This window comes from Cervus elaphus, chromosome 23, assembly GCF_910594005.1.
Source record: "Cervus elaphus chromosome 23, mCerEla1.1, whole genome shotgun sequence".
In the NCBI taxonomy this organism is placed as follows: Eukaryota; Metazoa; Chordata; class Mammalia; order Artiodactyla; family Cervidae; genus Cervus; species Cervus elaphus.
In genome coordinates this window covers 50,490,765-50,508,831 of record NC_057837.1, presented here as the reverse complement: position 1 = coordinate 50,508,831, position 18,067 = coordinate 50,490,765, and the positions used below count along the sequence as shown (strand labels likewise).

Below are 18,067 nucleotides of genomic sequence, written 5' to 3'. Positions count from 1 at the left end.
ACTTCAAAGTGAGAGACATTAGAACAGTATGACGGGCTTTCCTGGTAGCTCAGCTGGTAAAGCATCTGGCTTCAACCCAGGAGACCCTGGTTTGATTCCTGGGTTGGGAAGATCCCCTGGAAAAGGGAAAGGCTACCCATTCCAGTATTCTTGGGCTTCCTTGATGCCTCAGATGGTAAAGAATCCACCTGCAATGTGGGAGACCTGGATTCAGTCCCTGGGTTGGGAAGATCCCCTGGAGGAGGGCATGGCAATCCACTCTAGTATTCTTGCCTGGAGAATCCCCACGGACAGAGGTGCCTGGTGCAGTACAGTCCATGGGGTTGCAAAGAGTCAGACATGACTGAGCAACTAAGGACACACAAAGCTAGAGTCATCAAAACAGTATGGTACTGGCACAAAAATAGACACATAGATCCATGGAAGAGAACAGAGAGCTCAGAAATGAATTCACATTTATTTGGTCAATTAATCTACAACAGAAGAGGCAAGAATACACAATGGAGAAAAGCAGCCTCTTCAGTAAGTGGTGTTGGGGAAATCAGGATATCTGCATGCAAAAGAATCAAACTGGGCTACTTTCTCATATTAAAGAAAATCCTCAAAATAGATTTAAGACTTAAATGTAAGGTTTGAAACCATACACTTTCTAGAAGAAAATATAGTCAGTATACTCTCCGACATAAGTCTTAGCAATGTTTTCTTGGCTATGTCTCCTCAAGCAAGGAGAACAAAAGCAAAAATAAACAAATGAAAGTACATCAAACTAAAAAGCTTTTGTACAGCAAGGAAAAGTATCAACTAAATAAAAAGGTCACTCATTGAACGGGAGAAAGTATATGAAAATGACATATCTGATAAGGAGCTTGATTTCCAAAATAAACAAGTAACTCTTACATTTAAACACACACACAAATCTCCCCAAACAACTCTGCTAAAAAAGGGGCAGAAGATCTAAAAAAACTTTTTTTCTCAAAGCTGGCATACAGATGGCTAACAGGCACGTGAAAAGATACTCTACATCACTAATCATCAGGGAAATGCAAGTCAAAACCAAAATGAGATATCTCTTCACACTTGTCAGGATGGTTTTTGTCAAAAAGGCAATAAATAACAATTGTTTGTGAGAATGTGGAGAAAAGGGAGTGCTCATGAACTGCTGATGAGAACGTAAATTGGAAAACAGTATGGAAGTTTCTTGGGCTTCCCAAGGTGGCACTAGCGGTAAAGGGCCTTCCTGCCAATGCAGGAGACTTCAGAGATGCAGGTTTGATTCCTGGGTCAGGAAGATCCCCTGGAGGGCACAGCAACCCACTCCTGTATTCTTGCCAGGAGAATCCCATGGACAAAGGAGCCTAGCAGGTTACAGTCCACAGGGTTGCAAAGAGTTGGACATGATTTAAGCAATTTAGCAGGGTAAATGGAAGTTTCTCAAAAAATTAAAAATGAAACTACCATGAGAGCCAGCAATGCCACTGCTGGGTACTTAGCTGAAGAGAATTAAGAGGCAAATTTGAAAAGATACATGCACATCTATGTTCACTGCAGCATTATTTACAACAGGCAAGATATGGGCTCAATCTAACTACCAATGGATAGACTAATGGTAAAGAAGATGGGATATATGCACACAGTTACTCAGCCATAAAAATAGTGAAATGTTGCCATTTGCAACAACATGGATGGATCTAAAAAGAACTATGCTTTAACTTGGGCCATGTGAAAACTGAAATGCAAAACAAGGAACAAACATAAAACAAAAAAGGGTCATAGAGACCAAGAACAAATATTGGTTGCCAGAAGGGAGAGGGGTGAAGCAGATGAGGGAAACAGGTGAAAGAAATCAAGAGGTACACACTTCCATTTACAAAATAAACGAGTCACAGGGATGAAATGTAGAGTGGAGAATATAGTCAGTAATAATGTTTGGGTGATAAACAAAATAAGGGGTTTCATTTATTATTTCCATCTCTCCTTATTACACTTGGAACCAATATTTTAAAATGACCACCACAAAAAAAATCATCTTTTATAAATACTATTGTTTTCCAATTTTGCCTTAGCCTAAAATATTTATAATTTTTGATCAGCAGTCTTACATAATAATATAGATCAAGATAATATATTATGCATAATAATATATGATTATATTACATATCAATATGATATGTTAAGCAGATGTATTTACAGTGTAAACCAGAGACTATATTATTGTAGCTTGCAAAGCCTAAAGTTGGATAAATGCATGATTTCCATTAAAGTTTTTAAAAGCCAAGAATCAATCACCTCACAACTAAAACAGGTGTTGGCCTGAAAACTCACATTGAACTATTCACTACAACTGGTCCCTAAACAGATGAAAGAAATGCCATTCCTACCAAACTATTCCCTCATTTGTGATAAGATAGAAGTTAAACATTTTTTTTTTTTCCTTCCTATGCTATCCTTTGTGAATGGGCAACTACCTTTACTTGTCACAACGAATATTTACAGCAATATAGAGTTGAGTATCATTTTTGAGTTGAGGTAATAAAATATAAAAAAGCATTTTACAGTTCTTAAAAAAATGAGCCACTATTCTTTTTAAAAAATCTATCACTATTACAACCATCCACAAAAATAGAGAGGAGAGATGGAGATTGATTCAATCTACTCCTTTCTCAAGTTCATTTGCTTTAAATAAATTTGCATGGTGTCCACACGTATTTCTCACAAAACTGTTCTCTTATTTTAGCAATTTCCAAAAGCCATCAGCACCAAGAACTTTCTAGTTTTCAAACATGCTCACAGGAGTTTTTCATTTGATATGTACATAGATATGTGACTTTCAGCCTTTAGTTGTTGGGACTCGTTTATAAGGAACGTGCTATTAATATTCATCTATAGCATTCATAAGATAAATAGTTGAACACATGTAGGAAGACTATATGCATCTCTCACCTGCTAAGACAAGGTACTGCAAAATAAAACTCTATTCCAGGATGTGCATCCAAGTGCAGCAATTTTCTTTTTTTTTCCTTTTTCATTTATTTATATTAGCTGGAGGCTAATTACTTTACAATATTGTAGTGGTTTTTTACCATACATTGATATGAATCAGCCATGAATTTACATGTGTTCCCCATCCTGAACCCCCCTCCCACCTCCCTCCCCATCCCTTCTCTCTGGGTCATCCCAGTGCACCAGCCCTGAGCACTTGTCTCATGCATCAAACCTGGACTGGTGATCTGTTTCGCAATTCATAATATACATGTTTCGAAGCTATTCTCTCAGGTTACCCCACCCTCGCCTTCTCCCACAGAGTCCAAAAGTCTGTTCTCTACACCTGTGTCTCTTTTTCTGTCTTGCATATAGGGTTGTTGTTACCATCTTTCTAAATTCCATATATATGTGTTAGTATACTGTATTGGTGTTTTTCTTTCTGGCTTACTTCACTCTCTATAATGGGCTCCAGTTTCATCCACTTCATTAGAACTGATTCAAATGTATTCTTTTTAACGGCCGAGTAATATTCCATTGTATAAATGTACCACAGCTTTCTTATCCATTCATCTGCTGATGGGCATCTAGGTTGCTTCCATGTCCTGGCTATTATAAACAGTGTCAAGTGCAGCAATTTTCTTTCAGCATCATATTTTAGACAGAGCTATCATTCTTGTTTGGTTGAAATTATCTGCTTGAAGAAACTGTCTTGTTTTAAACATCCACAGCTTTTCCTCCTAGTATAAGACTATAATTTAAAGTACACTGTTTAAGGGGCTTCCCTAGTGGCTCAGTTGTTAAAGAATCTGCCTGTTAAATTCAGGAGACCTGGGTTCAATGCCTGGGTTGGGAAGATCCCCTGGAGAAGGAAATGGCAGTCCACTCCAGTACTCTTGCCTGGAGAATTCCATGGACAGAGGAGCGTGACAGGCTGCAGTTCATGGTATCGCAGAGTCGGACACGACTGTGCTAACTTTCACTGTCATGCTGTTTAAGGGCATTTCAGTTCTGATTATTAATCTCTAAAATCAGAGAGCTGACATCTCATTATTAGCCAGTCTCCTCTGGCTCACTGTTTCCAAGTACAACTGTGTTTTAAGAATAGCATTCTGGAGCTTGTTGGTTTATCCTTCAGCACACTGCTTACAGACAGCATAATTTCCAGTCCTTATTATACATCTTCTTTCATCATTAGCCTTGGGGTATCTTCACGTGTAGCAGTAGCAATATTGTGGAATAAAGCTAGTTTTTTGTTAATCAAAAGGACAATTTTAGGTGCTAGTGGTTATACACATAGTATGAATTCTGTCTTAAAGAATATTATTAGGTGAATGGAGAGATGTGCTAGTCAATAAATGATGGTGAGACAATTGGTTAGTTATTTAAAAATTAAATTAATTCCTACCTAAGGAATTATATTTAATTATGTGTTATATAATATAATAAATACCAAACTGAAGCCAAAAGTAAGCATTTGTGAACTTTGGGGATAAATCTATGTATAATTCAATGCTAATGCTAACAGCATAAGGCTCTTTGATTAAATTAAGGGGTTGGGGAGATTGGAAGGTAACACAGGGTGAGTTAGCAACCAACTAAGACATGCGGGTAACTGAAGCATGCACCTCACAGATCTATGAGCATTCAACTCATAGAACACACATCTATGAGTTAAATGCCAGAGGACTGAGGGATTTGGTAGTCATGTACCAACTCCTTTGCTACAGTCCATGGGGTCGCAATTTAAGCCCTCCAGGGGGCATTGATTCCACAGTACTTGAGCATGACATGTGGATGAAGCAGCAGATTCCAAGTTCAAGAGAATATTCTCCTATAGGTATTGGCAGTTGAAATTCCCCTGCTGGGCACAGATGAGCAACTTTAAGTGGGGCCTCCCAAATTGAAAGACAGATCTGACTCCTGTCAAAGCCATTGCTTTCTGAGTCATGCCTTAGTAATGCAAATCTTCCCCAGGTGTTTTTTCCATGACTGAATGGAATTTTAGATTGAAATCGCAAGGTTTTTTGGACTGGCACTTCCCTGCACCTTCTCCAGAGGAAGATAAGACTCTAAGAATCAGCTGTAAGTTTGGCCTTAATGTTTCTTGTTAAAGCCAAAAGTTTATAATCAGCCAGGTTTCTTGTTGTGTAGACACCCTGTGTTTACTGGATGTGCTAGGGAACAGTTGACTGCCTTGACCAAGCACAATAATAATGATTTGCATGAGTTGTCTCAGCAGGAGGTCCTGATAAGGAAAATGGTGCTGTTGCAGAAAACTAACCTGGAGAATCTACAAGGGAACAAAAAGAAGGAGGAGATGCCCATAATATGTCCTGCCAAACTCCCTGAAACCTTGTGCTGGAATCCAGATTTGCAAATACACAAGTAAATGCCCTTGTTGTTGTTTAGTTGCTTAGTTGTGTCTGATGCTTTGTGACTGCAAAGAGTAGTCTGTAGCCTGTAAAGCTGTAGCCTGCCAGCTTCTTCTGTCCAAAGAGTTCTCCAGGCAAGAATTTTGGAATGGGTTGTCATTTCCTTCTCCAGGGGACCTACCCAACCCAGGGATCAAACCTGTGTCTCCTCAAGTCTCGTGCATTGCAGGCAGATTCTTTACTACTGAGCCACCTGGGAAAACCTGGAAGGATCAGACCAAATATGGGTACAGACCAAATATGGGTCAGACCAAATATGGGTACAGACTAATATGGGTCAGACCAAATATGGGTACAAGCAAAAGACCAAATATGGGTCAGACCAAATATGGGTGCAGACCAAATATGGGTCAGACCAAATATGGGTACAAGCAAAAGCCAGAGGCTATCTGGAAAGCTAACTCCATCACCATTAAACCTGAGACTGTGACCCACGTAGCAGAGCAGTTCTCCTGTTCCCTTATCCCGCTGCTCTCTGCCCAGGCACCTCTTACCAATAGTCTTTTGCTTTGTCTAAACACATGTGTCTCATTAGACAATCCATTTCTGAGTGTTACACAAGAGCCCACTCTCGGGCCCTGGAAGGAGTCCCCCATTCTGGTAACATATGCCCCATTCGTTTCATTAAGCTCTTTTTTGTGTATGTGCATGATCCAAATATGGAATGAAAATGAGTGTGAAGCAAATTCTGGGTACCAGTTAAATAGCAAAGACACATGCAGTGGGGAAGAAACAGCCTTCGGCAGAATTGAGCCAAGAGCGGCCTTAGGCAAGTACTGCTCTAGGATTTTAATTTTTATTCATTCTCCTGCCTTTTTAATGTAACAGACACCTAATTACCTCTTGCTGCCCCCTCAACCCAATTTCTTGAGCTTAGATGTACTACCTGTTCTTTGGCAGACAGCTGCAAATAAAATGTCAAAGTCTAAGCATGTGTTTGCTCACTTATTTAATGTAAGCAACAGAGAACTAAATCTGAACTTTGGAAAAAGTCTGTTAATAAATGACTAATAACAGAATTGTCAGAATGTTGAAACAACACAGGGGGAAAAAACATCCCGGGGTTTGCAACAGCCCAGGAAAATGTTCTCTCGGCTTGTTTGCATCAATGATTATGAACAACATGCTAAATCTGTACTTCAAAAGTCTATATATGACTATTATAAATCTGGGGCAAATGATCAGGAAACCCTGGCTGATAATATTGCAGCATTTTCCAGGTAAGAATTTTCTTAAAATCATGTTTTAAAATTATACAAAGGTATTCTATCAAAGCACAATCTTTCAGTTTTAATAATGATGGTATGGACTTACTTGTCTAGATATTGTTTAGTAGAGAGGGGAAATTCATGGGGCTGTGAGAAACACTGGGCTTTAAACTTGCATGAAAATATCCCAAGCCTGGGGATCTTGAAAAAAAGCTAACCCTAAATTTCCTCACTTGGAATTATGTGGATAATTCATTTAACTGTGTATAAAAATGGTGATAAGTTCTGATGCCTCCATTCTCTTTTTCTCCGACAGTCTAATTTATGGTGTAGGAAGCTGTTAGTATTAAACATGAGACAACTGTCTTATCTAGGCAAACAAGATCAGATGGTTGCCTCAAATGTTCCCATCATGCTGGTTTTCCATTATCATTCATTTTGATTACTGTTTTGTAAATTTTCACTTTAGATTCAAGTTTGGCTATATGGCGTTAATCTTTCACTTTGTGGTTTCATCTCTCCTCCAAAGGGCTTCATCTCTCTTCCCAAATTAGTCTTCTGCTGACTTTCATATTTCAAAGCCCAAGATGGTGGATGTCACAGCTTATGCAGTTAGGAAATAGTTTATTTGCTGGAGCAGGGGAGGGGAGCCCTCAATACACTACAGTCTATGAGGCTCATGTACCTTTAATGAAGCCAGTAAATGTTGTGGGCACTCACGGATGGTGATAAACAAAAAAGGCAAGAAGTATCCAGGTGAAAGAATCTGCCTTTATTCCTCATTTCTGCTTTAGCCTAGAGCAAAATCACTGAAGCTCATTTTTCTATGTGTTTATTAGGGGAAATGAAATCATTCTAACCATGGTGGTCCCCAGCAAATAGCACCAGATCACCTACGAATCAGCGTAGGTGATTTGAGAGTGTGGTGGAAGGCAGGGGAGGCTTCCCCAAATTCCTTCAAGCCTTGGCTTTGTCTTGGATCTTTCCTGGGGCACAAATGAGATTTAATAAATGCTAGGGAGCCACGGACACCTCATGCGAAGAGTTGACTCATTGGAAAAGACCCTGATGCTGGAGGGATTGGGGGCAGGAGAAGAAGGGGATGAGAGAGGATGAGATGGCTGGATGGCATCACCGACTCGATGGACATGAGTTTGAGTAAACTCCGGGAGTTGGTGATGGACAGGGAGGCCTGGTGGGCTGCGATTCATGGGGTCGCAAAGAGTCGGACACGACTGAGCGACTGAACTGAACTGAACTGAGGGAGCCACGGCAAGGGAAAAGATGTCAAAGAGTAGAGTTGCTTAAACTTCTGATGATTTTATCCAACTGCTATGGGATATTTCAGGTCCTTCAATGTTTTCTGCTCCCAGAAGTTGCCTCTACTTGGGCTCATCTCAACTCTGTTCACAAGTGATGTGGTTTGCCTATTAGTAATTTCCTGAAAGCAACACCTAAACCCAAATAGGTAATTTTAACCAAGGAAATCTCACGGCCTTGGGAGGATAATGGAGTTGGTGTCCATCAGCATTCCTCAGGGCACAATGCTCAAGGGACCAACTTGTCCATTTTTGCACAGCCTTCCTCACCCTTTAACACCCTTCCCCACATGCTGATCGGTTAATTACCTCACACATTGAGTATCTCAGTGGGTTTGATTTGATATTACATGTTGAGGATAGAGTGAGCCAGGTGAAGAAAGTTCTTGTCCAGTGGAGCTTACATTTCAAGGGATGCACATTGACCTTTGGCCTCCATAATTCTGGTGGTTGAACTGGTGCAAAATGGACCCAAAACAATTGGCCCAATGGACATCTTCAAGATGGAGCAAAGGGGTGTAGTGAACTAGACACCTCTTCCCTCTTCAACCCTAGAAATTCTAGAAACCTTGTGAGACACAGAAGACTGTGATGACTTCTGTGTGGCCTGGAAAAGCACCTCACAGCTTCTGTGAATTACACAGGTATTCCCAGCTGTGGGTATTCCCAGCCTACTCAGACTAAGTATTGAGTGAATAACTTAGGGACAGGACACAGACAATGAGAAGGAGTTTTAAATGCCACCTTTTCCATGAACCTTGATCATTCTCTTTTGTTTAGCTTTAAAGGAGGGAAAAATGTACTAATATACTCTTTTTTTTTTTCTTCTTCTGGAGGATAGAGGATTATTATCAACCACCCAAGGAGTTTTTATTACAACACACACTGTCTGTCTGGCATCTCCAGTCCTTTTTTGTTGTGTAACTTGCTGGATGACCTTTCAGTTCTTACCCTGTATCATAAAGCTGATCACGTGGAGGTAAAATAGATGTTCTGCCAGGTGGTGGCTTTGGCTTGATGGGATAAAGGCAATCAATCTGAAAGCTCTCATTCTAATTCAAATGAAGATGACAAATCAAGCAAACCTCAGATAACCCACTGTGACACATGATGACGGAGTATTTTAAAGACAGTTGTGAAATTTATAACCTCCCTATCCCAGGGGTATAGCAAATGGTGTGAATGCATAATGACACCTTTTATCTCTGCACCCAGCTCTGACAACCACGTTTTGGGGTTCTGGAGACACAGACCAGTTAGGTGACTAAGCAGTTGCTTGGAGATATTTTTGGGTAAGACTTGAGGCTGTAATAACATTGTGTCTGCTTCCCACATAAAAAAGGACAAATAAAGTCAAATAGAACTACCCAAAGAACAGAGTTTCCTATTGCAATTATGACAGGAACAATGAAAGATGTCAACTTGTTAGAGTTCGTGTGGCCTGACCTGATTGGAGTTAATTTTCAAAAGGATAGTTCTTAGATTCTCTTACACATTAATCAGGGCTATAAAGTGAGAAACACATTATCTTTCTCAACCATGGTCTGCACACATTTTGTGGCTTCTTGTGAAATTATCTGGTGGAATATGATTCTCCAATTTGGGTGTTTATAAGTCATGTGATATTAGTAAAGGAAGCTCATTGTCCCTAATGCGCTTAGTGACTGAAAATTGCATGGATTTTTTCAAATAAGAGATGGTAAAAGTGACATCATTCCCTCTCTTAAATATTTGAGAAGCAATATACATTCCCCACGGACATTGTTAGTGTTCTCATAGGTTTAAATATCACAGAATCATTCAGCTACTTGGCACCACAGGTAAGCAAGCTGATTTTTCTCTTGCATTATGAAAAGCAGTTAATTGTCTCATTTTTTGAAAAGTCACCTGGCAAGAGATCTCATATCAGCTCCGTCACCTTCTCATCCTTCTCCCTCCTCATCATTTCTTCTCCCTCTTCTTCTTCTCTTCATCTCCCTCCCTCTCCCTTGGAAATCTCTCAGTCTCCCCACTTTGGACCTCAAAGCTGTGGTTTTTAATCCAGACATGTGACAAACTACACACACATGTGCGCACACGCGCACGCACGCACACACACACACACACACACACATTTCAGGAGATTCACGGGCCTTCTGAAACTTATTTACACATGGAGGCACTCCGAAAATAGCTTGACTGTTTAAATATAATGTTTACCAGGCTGTGTTTTCTTCTGACTTAAATTCCTTCTTCTTTTACCAGGTGCCTCAGAAGTATCGATATTCTAGTTAAATGTTTTAAAGCTCTCTCAATATTGAGAAATGAATGGTAACAAATAAGATTTTAAAACTTGTAGCATATTTTATATATACATATACACAATTTATGTATGTATATATATGTTATGCATTTTTAATGCTTAGAATAAGTAATTCATGTGGAGAAATTAAGATGCAATATGATCACCATTTTTATTGCTTAGTTGCTAAGTCGTGTTGAACTCTTCTGTGACACCATGGACTTTAGCCCACTAGGTGCCTCTGTCCATGGAATTTTCCAAGGAAGAATACCGGAGTGGGTTGCCATTTCCTCCTCCAGGGGATCTTTCTGACCCAGGGATTGAATCCGAGTCTCCTGCAATGGCAGGCAAATTCTTTTCCACTGAGCCATTTGGGAAGACACAATCATCTTACAGTATTTGTAAATCATTAATTCACTGTGTTGAGTTGGTGAGATCCAATAACAGCACAGAACTTCAAAGCTGGGCGATGAGTGGGTTTCTTCCTTCATCAATGTACTTCCTCTTGGGGACCTGATTTATGATAACATAAAATTGAGGCCCTTGTTGGATGTTAAAATGATTTCCACTTTTGTACCACTTCATTTAAGAAACCTTTGAAAAATGTTTATTATTCAGCTGGTTCAGTTGTTTTGTCAATCTTCATATTTTTTTTCCAAAGTGGAAGTCCCATAAAAGCAGAGTCCAAGGTTGTAGTCAGCTAGTTTTATGTAAGATAGCGAAAAAATAACTTAAATTGGGGTTGAGATTGGTTGGGGCATGCAGAACTATTGGAATTACCTGACAAGGTGAGTTGTGATTGCTCTTTGGAACATTTCAAAATGTGAAGGACTTTTTAGAGAGCATACATTTTCCACGCCATTGATCTCATCTAATTTGGTCTAGGAATTGCATTTTGTGCCGTTGGTTGATGCCTCTGTAATGTCATTCTCAGGGCAGGAAATTATGTGTGTGGGAAGCAAGAACACGGTTATTAAAGTGACTTCGCCACCTCGTGGACAAGCATAAAATTGCTGCCTGTAGAGGAAAGGGTTGAGCCTTGCCTGATTCAAGGGGAACTGGAAATCTGAAAATGTTCCTTCTGACACACAAACACACACACAGCTAATGCCCTGCAGCTCTATGTGTGCTCCTCATAAAAGCTTCCATTGTTTTCTCAGCTCTAAGTAAATATTAATGCCTTCCAAGGCCAGCATGCCAACGGCTGCTATTAAATCTTTTTCTCTCATTCTAATAATACACTTAGAGATGACTGGTAGTAAAAATTCTCTTCAAGGCTTCTGCATCTCCCCATTCAGAATGGAGATCAAAGAATCATGCTGTGAGAGTTAGTTGAGAAGAAAAGGCTTCCAGCAGCAGAGCATGTGGTGTGACAGAAAATCAAGACAATTATGTTGTTCAAAGGAACTGCAGAGAAATCACCACTAAACTTCTTTATTATGTTTTGCAGGGGTTGAATGTTTTTACTTTATTATGTGAGGAAGGATTATATTACAGACCCTTAGCTATTCCTCAAAGTAACATTAAGGCAGAATTTCTTCTTCCGCTGGAGGAAGTAGGCTTCAATTAAGTCTTGGGAGGTTCCATTTATTTTGGTGACTCTGTTACTAAATCACACTTCACTGTATTAATGAAAAATCTTGATCTATCTGGAAGCAGAATTAAATCTAAACCCTGAAAGGTGAGTGCTAGTTAGGTATTATGTGCATGTGTACTCAAGGTTTATTGCCTTAGTGCTCATGAGAAATTGGGACTATATTTTCTTCAGTTTTTTTTTTTTTCTTCAGTTTTAATCAATTACTAATGAGGAGAAAATAATCCTGAACAAATAGGAGATATAAATTTTTCAGAGAGAAAAAACTAGTTTTCCTGTAAATTTTACTAGTTTGTTTCTTGGTTTGTTAGTAACTTACAATGCTACACAAAAGAACAGCAGAAAAAGTAATTTAAGATAATGATCAGGGGTGAAAAATTCTTCAAGTCAAAAATTCCAGTTTCTGCCAAATAACATTTTTTTGGGAAAATGCTCAGTTAAACTAAAAAAAACCCACCTTCCCTTATCATCATACTTCAATGGATACAGAATTCAGATCAAGGATTTTGAAGAAACCACATCATAATTTTACAAGTAATTGCCTGAAGTTACTGTCTGTAAGAAAAAAGAACAGTTTAAGTAGACGTAGGATATCTTCTTAAACTCTAACTCCCATGCCATTCTATACTGTCTTCAAATGTCTTGGACGAAGTGAAATGAAAGCTATGTTCCCACAGAAACCTTTCAGTGAATGCTTATGGTGTCATTATTTACTATCACCCCAAGTTGAAAGATTCCAAATATCTCTTATCTTGAGAATGGATAAACTGTGCTACATTTTTACAATGGAATACTCATCATCAACTGAAAATGACAATTATTGATGCTTGCAGCAATATGGATGAATCTCAAAAGTATTAGGCTAAGTTAAAGAAAAGTGAAAGTGAAAGTCACTCAGTCATGTCTGACTCTTTGACACCCCATGGACTATATACAGTCCATGGAATTCTCCAGGCCAGAATACTGGAATGGGTAGCCGTTCCCTTCTCCAGGGGATCTTCCCAGCCTAGGAACTGAACCCAGGTCTCCCATATTGCAGGCGGATTCTTAACCAGCTGAGCCACATACCAAGCCTGACTCAAAATGCCATATACTAGAGTTGACCTTTGAATATGGATTTGTACTTAGCAGGTGCACATATACATGGATTTTTTTTTTCCACTGAAAAGGTAGTACATGATCTGCCGTTGCTTGAATCTGTTGATGTGAACCCAGAGGCCTGGAGGATCCAACTGCAAAGTTATACACAGATTTTCCACTGTGCAAATGACTGACCCACCCCACTACCCCTGCCTCGTTCAAGGATCAATTATATATAATTTCAGGACAAACTATATATGATTCCATTTTTATGATATTCTTGCAAAGTAAAACTATAAGAACAACAACAAAAAATGATCAGAGGATGTTAGGGGATTGGTGGAGGGAGAGTTTCACTGCAAAAGGAAATGGGGCAATTTTTCAGGATGGTTGAATTCTTCTAGATCTTGATTGTCTGGATATGCAAATGTGTTTCTCAAAGAGCAAAAGGCTGTAGACTCAAATGGGTGACGTCTATGGCTTGTTAATTGTACTTTACTAAGAACAATAACTTGAGAAGTTTATTATTAATCTTATTGATAACTTTCCATCTTAACAAGCACTAAAATTGCCTAATTTCCTTGAGCTTTGTCAAGTAATTTGCTTGCTGGGAAAAATACAAGAATATCTTCTTTTTCTAACTCAAACGCTTTTGAAATTCTAAAACCTTTTTTCCACACTCCCCCAAATTCCAGGTGGAAGCTATATCCAAGGATGCTCCGGAACGTTGCTGAAATAGACCTGTCGACTTCTGTTTTAGGGCAAAAAGTCAGCATGCCAATCTGCGTTGGGGCCACTGCCATGCAGTGCATGGCTCACGTGGATGGGGAGCTTGCAACAGTGCGAGGTAGGAAGAAGGTTCTTACTCAAAGGGACAGAAACAAACTAACATTTAGTGACTGTCTTCTCGGTATGCATCAAGCAAACACTTCCCTAGATGTTTTTATAGTCACAATAGTTAAGCTCATTGACTGGCATAGAAATGCTTGTTCATGGATGAGTTATATTCCCCAAAATAGAGTGTTTTCAACTGCCTTAGGAGGGAATATTGAGAAATTCAAATATGAAATGCAGAAATTCCTAATTAGGGGTAATTTGTCCACTTCCCAGTCTGCTAGCAACTATGGATATTTGAAAGGGTACGTGCAGTGATAAATCTCCCCACATTCTGCTTCAGAAGCATGTATAAAAGTAGGTAACAAATTTTATCTGATTTTTTTTTTTTTAATGCTAAGGAAGGCAGGCAGGAGAAGGAAATGGAAACCCACACGAATATTCTTGCCTGGAGAATCCCATGGGCAGAGGAGCCTGGCCGGCTACAGTCCATGGAGTCTCAAGGGTTGGACATGGCTTAGTGACTAAACCAAAGAAGAAGGCATGAAATTCAGGACCAAAAAGCAGGAACTAAATACTATTTTTAAAGCACTTTAATTCTAAGAATTAAGGATCTTGTGAATTCATTTTCCTTCTTGAAATGTCTTCCGCAAACTACTGCTTTGAATATCATCCTGACACAGTGAGATTGTGCTGGGAAGATTTAGGTCTTTAATTTTAGGACCACACAGACAAATGACCCTTGGAGCCCCAACCATTTGCCTACAGTAATCCTGAAATATGGAGAGAAAGAAGGGGAAAAAAGGAGAAATGGTATTGGTCTACTTGAAGTTTGGATAAGAGAGAACTTCCCAAGCATGTTATAGACCACAAACAGTAAAACAAAAGCAAACAAGTCAACACACACACAAAAATGGAAATTTCCACACTCTCAAATTTCTATAAAAGATTAAAACAAATGGTTAACCAAAAAGAATTGAAAAAATATGAGACTGCAAAAGGTTAATGTCCTTCCTATGTAACGACCTTTATGTTTGAATAATAAAATAACATACAACCCCCAAGTGGAGGAAAAGAGGTAAATGAAAAAATTCAAATAGGACATTCACAAATGGAGACATAAAAATGGCCAATAAACATATTAAATACATACAATTTTTTATCATACCCATAATTATCAAACAAATGTAAATTATAATATTTTGTTTTCTGAATATCAAATTATATTATTTTAAGATTAGACAGTGGGATGAGATTATATGCATGTTGAAAATGTGCATTTTTAAATACTGGCAGGAGGAGTATAAAGTGGAATAATCTTTCTAGAAAATAATTTGGCACTGTGTATCAAAGCTTTAAAAATACCAATTCCATGTGATGCTATAAATTTCCTTTAGGAATTCCAAGGAAATAATTATGATTTTGAGGAATGACACTTTTTCAGGAATTTTTATGCCTATTATTATTATTTTGTAAGTATTTGCCTATTTGGCTGTGTCAGGTCTTAGTTGAGGCATGAGGGATCTTTTGATGCAATGCAGATTTGCAATGCAATTGCAATGTGGGATCTAATTCCCTTACCAAGGGTGAAAACCAGCCCCCCTGCATTGGAAGTGTGGAATCTTGGCCACTGGACCACAAGGGAAGTCCCATTCCTGTTATTTTTAATAAGAAAAAAGTTAGGAAAATCACTCAAATGTCCCAGAATTAGAGATTGGTTGCAAAAAAAATAGGATGCATAAAAATGCGGTAAAAATTTAAAAATTATATGAAAGGAAGAGTTGACTGGCATAGAAATATGTTACAATATAAGAATTTTTAAAAAGCAGTTATAAACAATAGTAAGGTCCGAAAATATATTTATTTTTGAGGACTGAGAATGTAGACCACATTTTACAAATTTTTATTTGTGGGTTATGAATATTCTGATTATAGAATCAGATGTGACTCTATAACCTTATTATTTTTGGTCCATATGTATAGAATTTTCTTTGAATTAGAAGAGTGCAATAAAAACTAAATTTAAAATAAGAGAGAAAACTGGAGTAGGAACCATGGAGAGAATGGATGAGAGTGGAAGGAAGTGAAGAAGGCAATAAGCAAAACTTACTGAATTGATAAAACACCCTGAAGCTGCAAATTATTTTTACATAAAAACATTTGTTATTTGACAGGTGTCACTGTTTCCGATAGGTGAAGAGCTGGTTCCATATAGAGCAGGTTTTCATAGTTAGTGATTAATAGGACTTACGCTCCAACTCACTTCTGATGATTCCAAGGTCACTACTCCTTCTTTTTGCAGGGAGTAAGGTGGGAAGAAAAATGAAAAGAAAGCTTACTGAGAAAGTACTTTGACAGCCTAGGCATGACTGTTTTATCTAACATTATTTCCTGCCAGCACTAACTCTGAGGCATTATTAAAGGCCTATTGGAGTCTTACCCCTTTAGATTTATTTATCAAGCACTTATTACCATGCTCCAGGCACTTTTCTAAACACATCACAAGTATTAAAGCATCACATCCTCTAAACACCCCAAAGAAGTAGGTACTATTATTAGGCCCATTTTATACATGAGAAACTGAAGCACACAGAAGATGCCGAGGGTCACACAATTGTGTGAATTTATAAATGATACAGATAAGATTCAGACCTAGGCAGTCTGGCTCCACAGTTTGGGCTCTTAGGCACCTTGTGTTGCTTTTAATTTCTAGAAAATCCCATAAGTGTCATGAGGGGAAGCCCATTTATCTGTAAATCACAATTCTCTGATAGTGAAGTGAAAGTGAAAGTCGCTCAGTTGTGTCCAATTCTTTGTGACCCCATAGACTATATTGTCCATGGAGTTCTCCAGGCCAGAATACTGGAGTGGGTAGCTGTTCCCTTCTCCAGGGGATCTTCCCAATCCAGGGATTGAAACCCAGGTCTCCTACATTGCAGGTGGACTCTTCACCAGCTGAGCCACCAGGGAAGCCCTAAAGGTAAAAGGGAATTAATTTGCCATTTAAGGTGCAGGTAAAGAAGCCTATGCCTACCCCAGGAGAATGCAGGAGAGTGAAACACTTGATAGACATTAGGATAAGGCAGAACAGGCAGAGCAAAGATGATGTAGTGACGCCGAGAACACAGAGGAATTCGCAATGAAAGGTTATACGCACTGGCTTCAGGAAGCTGAGGTCCTGAACAGGTTCTTGTCAGGCTACTGACATGACAGTTTATATTCCAGATTTGTAGTAGAATCATCCCTCAAGGATTTCAACATCCTTAAGGTTTTCTTCTATGTTCCTGTCACTGTCTATGGATTGATGGTCTATGTAATATGGCTATTAATCTTCCAAACTGGTGGTGATCAGCTCTTAACAAAAAGGGCTCCTTGGTTGGCATGTGTTGGTTGTGGGATGGAGAGATTATTCAGAAGGAAAGAATGTCTGTCTGGAACAGATGCTGTTGGTGCCCATCATATATATTCCCTTGTTGCTTCCCATTTCTATCAGAACATGCAACTTTTTGCCTAATATTTTCTCTGGCAACAGGAGTTGATGGGGGTGGTGTTCGGGAGTTGGTGAGTGGAAGGGCATCCTTCAGGCTGGTGGAAAAATACTCCAGCTCTCTTTGATCAGGATCACCGAAGCATTTTCTCTTCCTACCACCCAGGGTTTCCCCAGTAAGACTGGGCCCCAGTTGCCTCCAGAAGTCACCTGCCCAATATCACACCCCTCCTTGGCTGCCTCCCTTTCCTCTTTCACTTTCCCATTCCTTCAGCTCAGCTTGTGATCATTCCCAAATAAAAGTCTCAGGCTCATAATACTGTCTCATTGTCAGCTTCGGGAAGAATACAAACCAAGACAGTGGCTAACTGAATATTAATACAACCACAGACACTTTAAAAGTGGAGGGATGCTTGTATTTGGGAGAGATTGTTTCTTTCTTTCAAAACTGAGAAAATCAACATGGAATTATGCAGCTAATATTTGATTTACTCTATTGTTTCCAAATATGGAAATACTCTCAAGCTAGCTTGATCCTTGGGGAGATTATGAAATCTATGGATGTTGTTATGAAGGACTTTTTTTTCTCACTCTCCTAATTATCTGACCCTTAATGTAGCTTTCTTGCTTCCAGGGCCTTGGTCCCTAGCTAGGAGGAGAAACTGAAGCCAAGTTTGGAGAATAGGTGGAGAAGGAAATGGCAACCCACTCCAGTATCCTTGCCTGGAAAATCTCATGGACAGAGGAGCCTGGTGGGCTGCAGTCCATGGGGTCACAAAGAGTCGGGCATGACTGTGTGACTAACAGTACTTGGAGAATAGGTGCTAGTTAGCAGCCGTTTCTGGAGAAA

At 39.2% G+C, this 18,067-nt stretch overlaps 1 protein-coding gene across 6 annotated transcripts in view; it reads left to right on the top strand.

The window, feature by feature from the left end:
• The first annotated feature begins 6,467 nt into the window (after positions 1-6,467).
• Positions 6,468-18,067, top strand: part of HAO1 (hydroxyacid oxidase 1) — a 124,560-nt gene continuing 112,960 nt past the window's right edge. For all 6 annotated transcript variants that reach the window (XM_043884672.1, XM_043884675.1, XM_043884678.1 and 3 more), the window contains exons 1-2: positions 6,468-6,634; positions 13,592-13,743. In XM_043884672.1, coding sequence (XP_043740607.1) covers positions 6,498-6,634; positions 13,592-13,743 — 289 coding nt within the window. In that variant the 5' untranslated portion in view covers positions 6,468-6,497. The remainder of the gene's footprint in view (positions 6,635-13,591; positions 13,744-18,067) is intronic.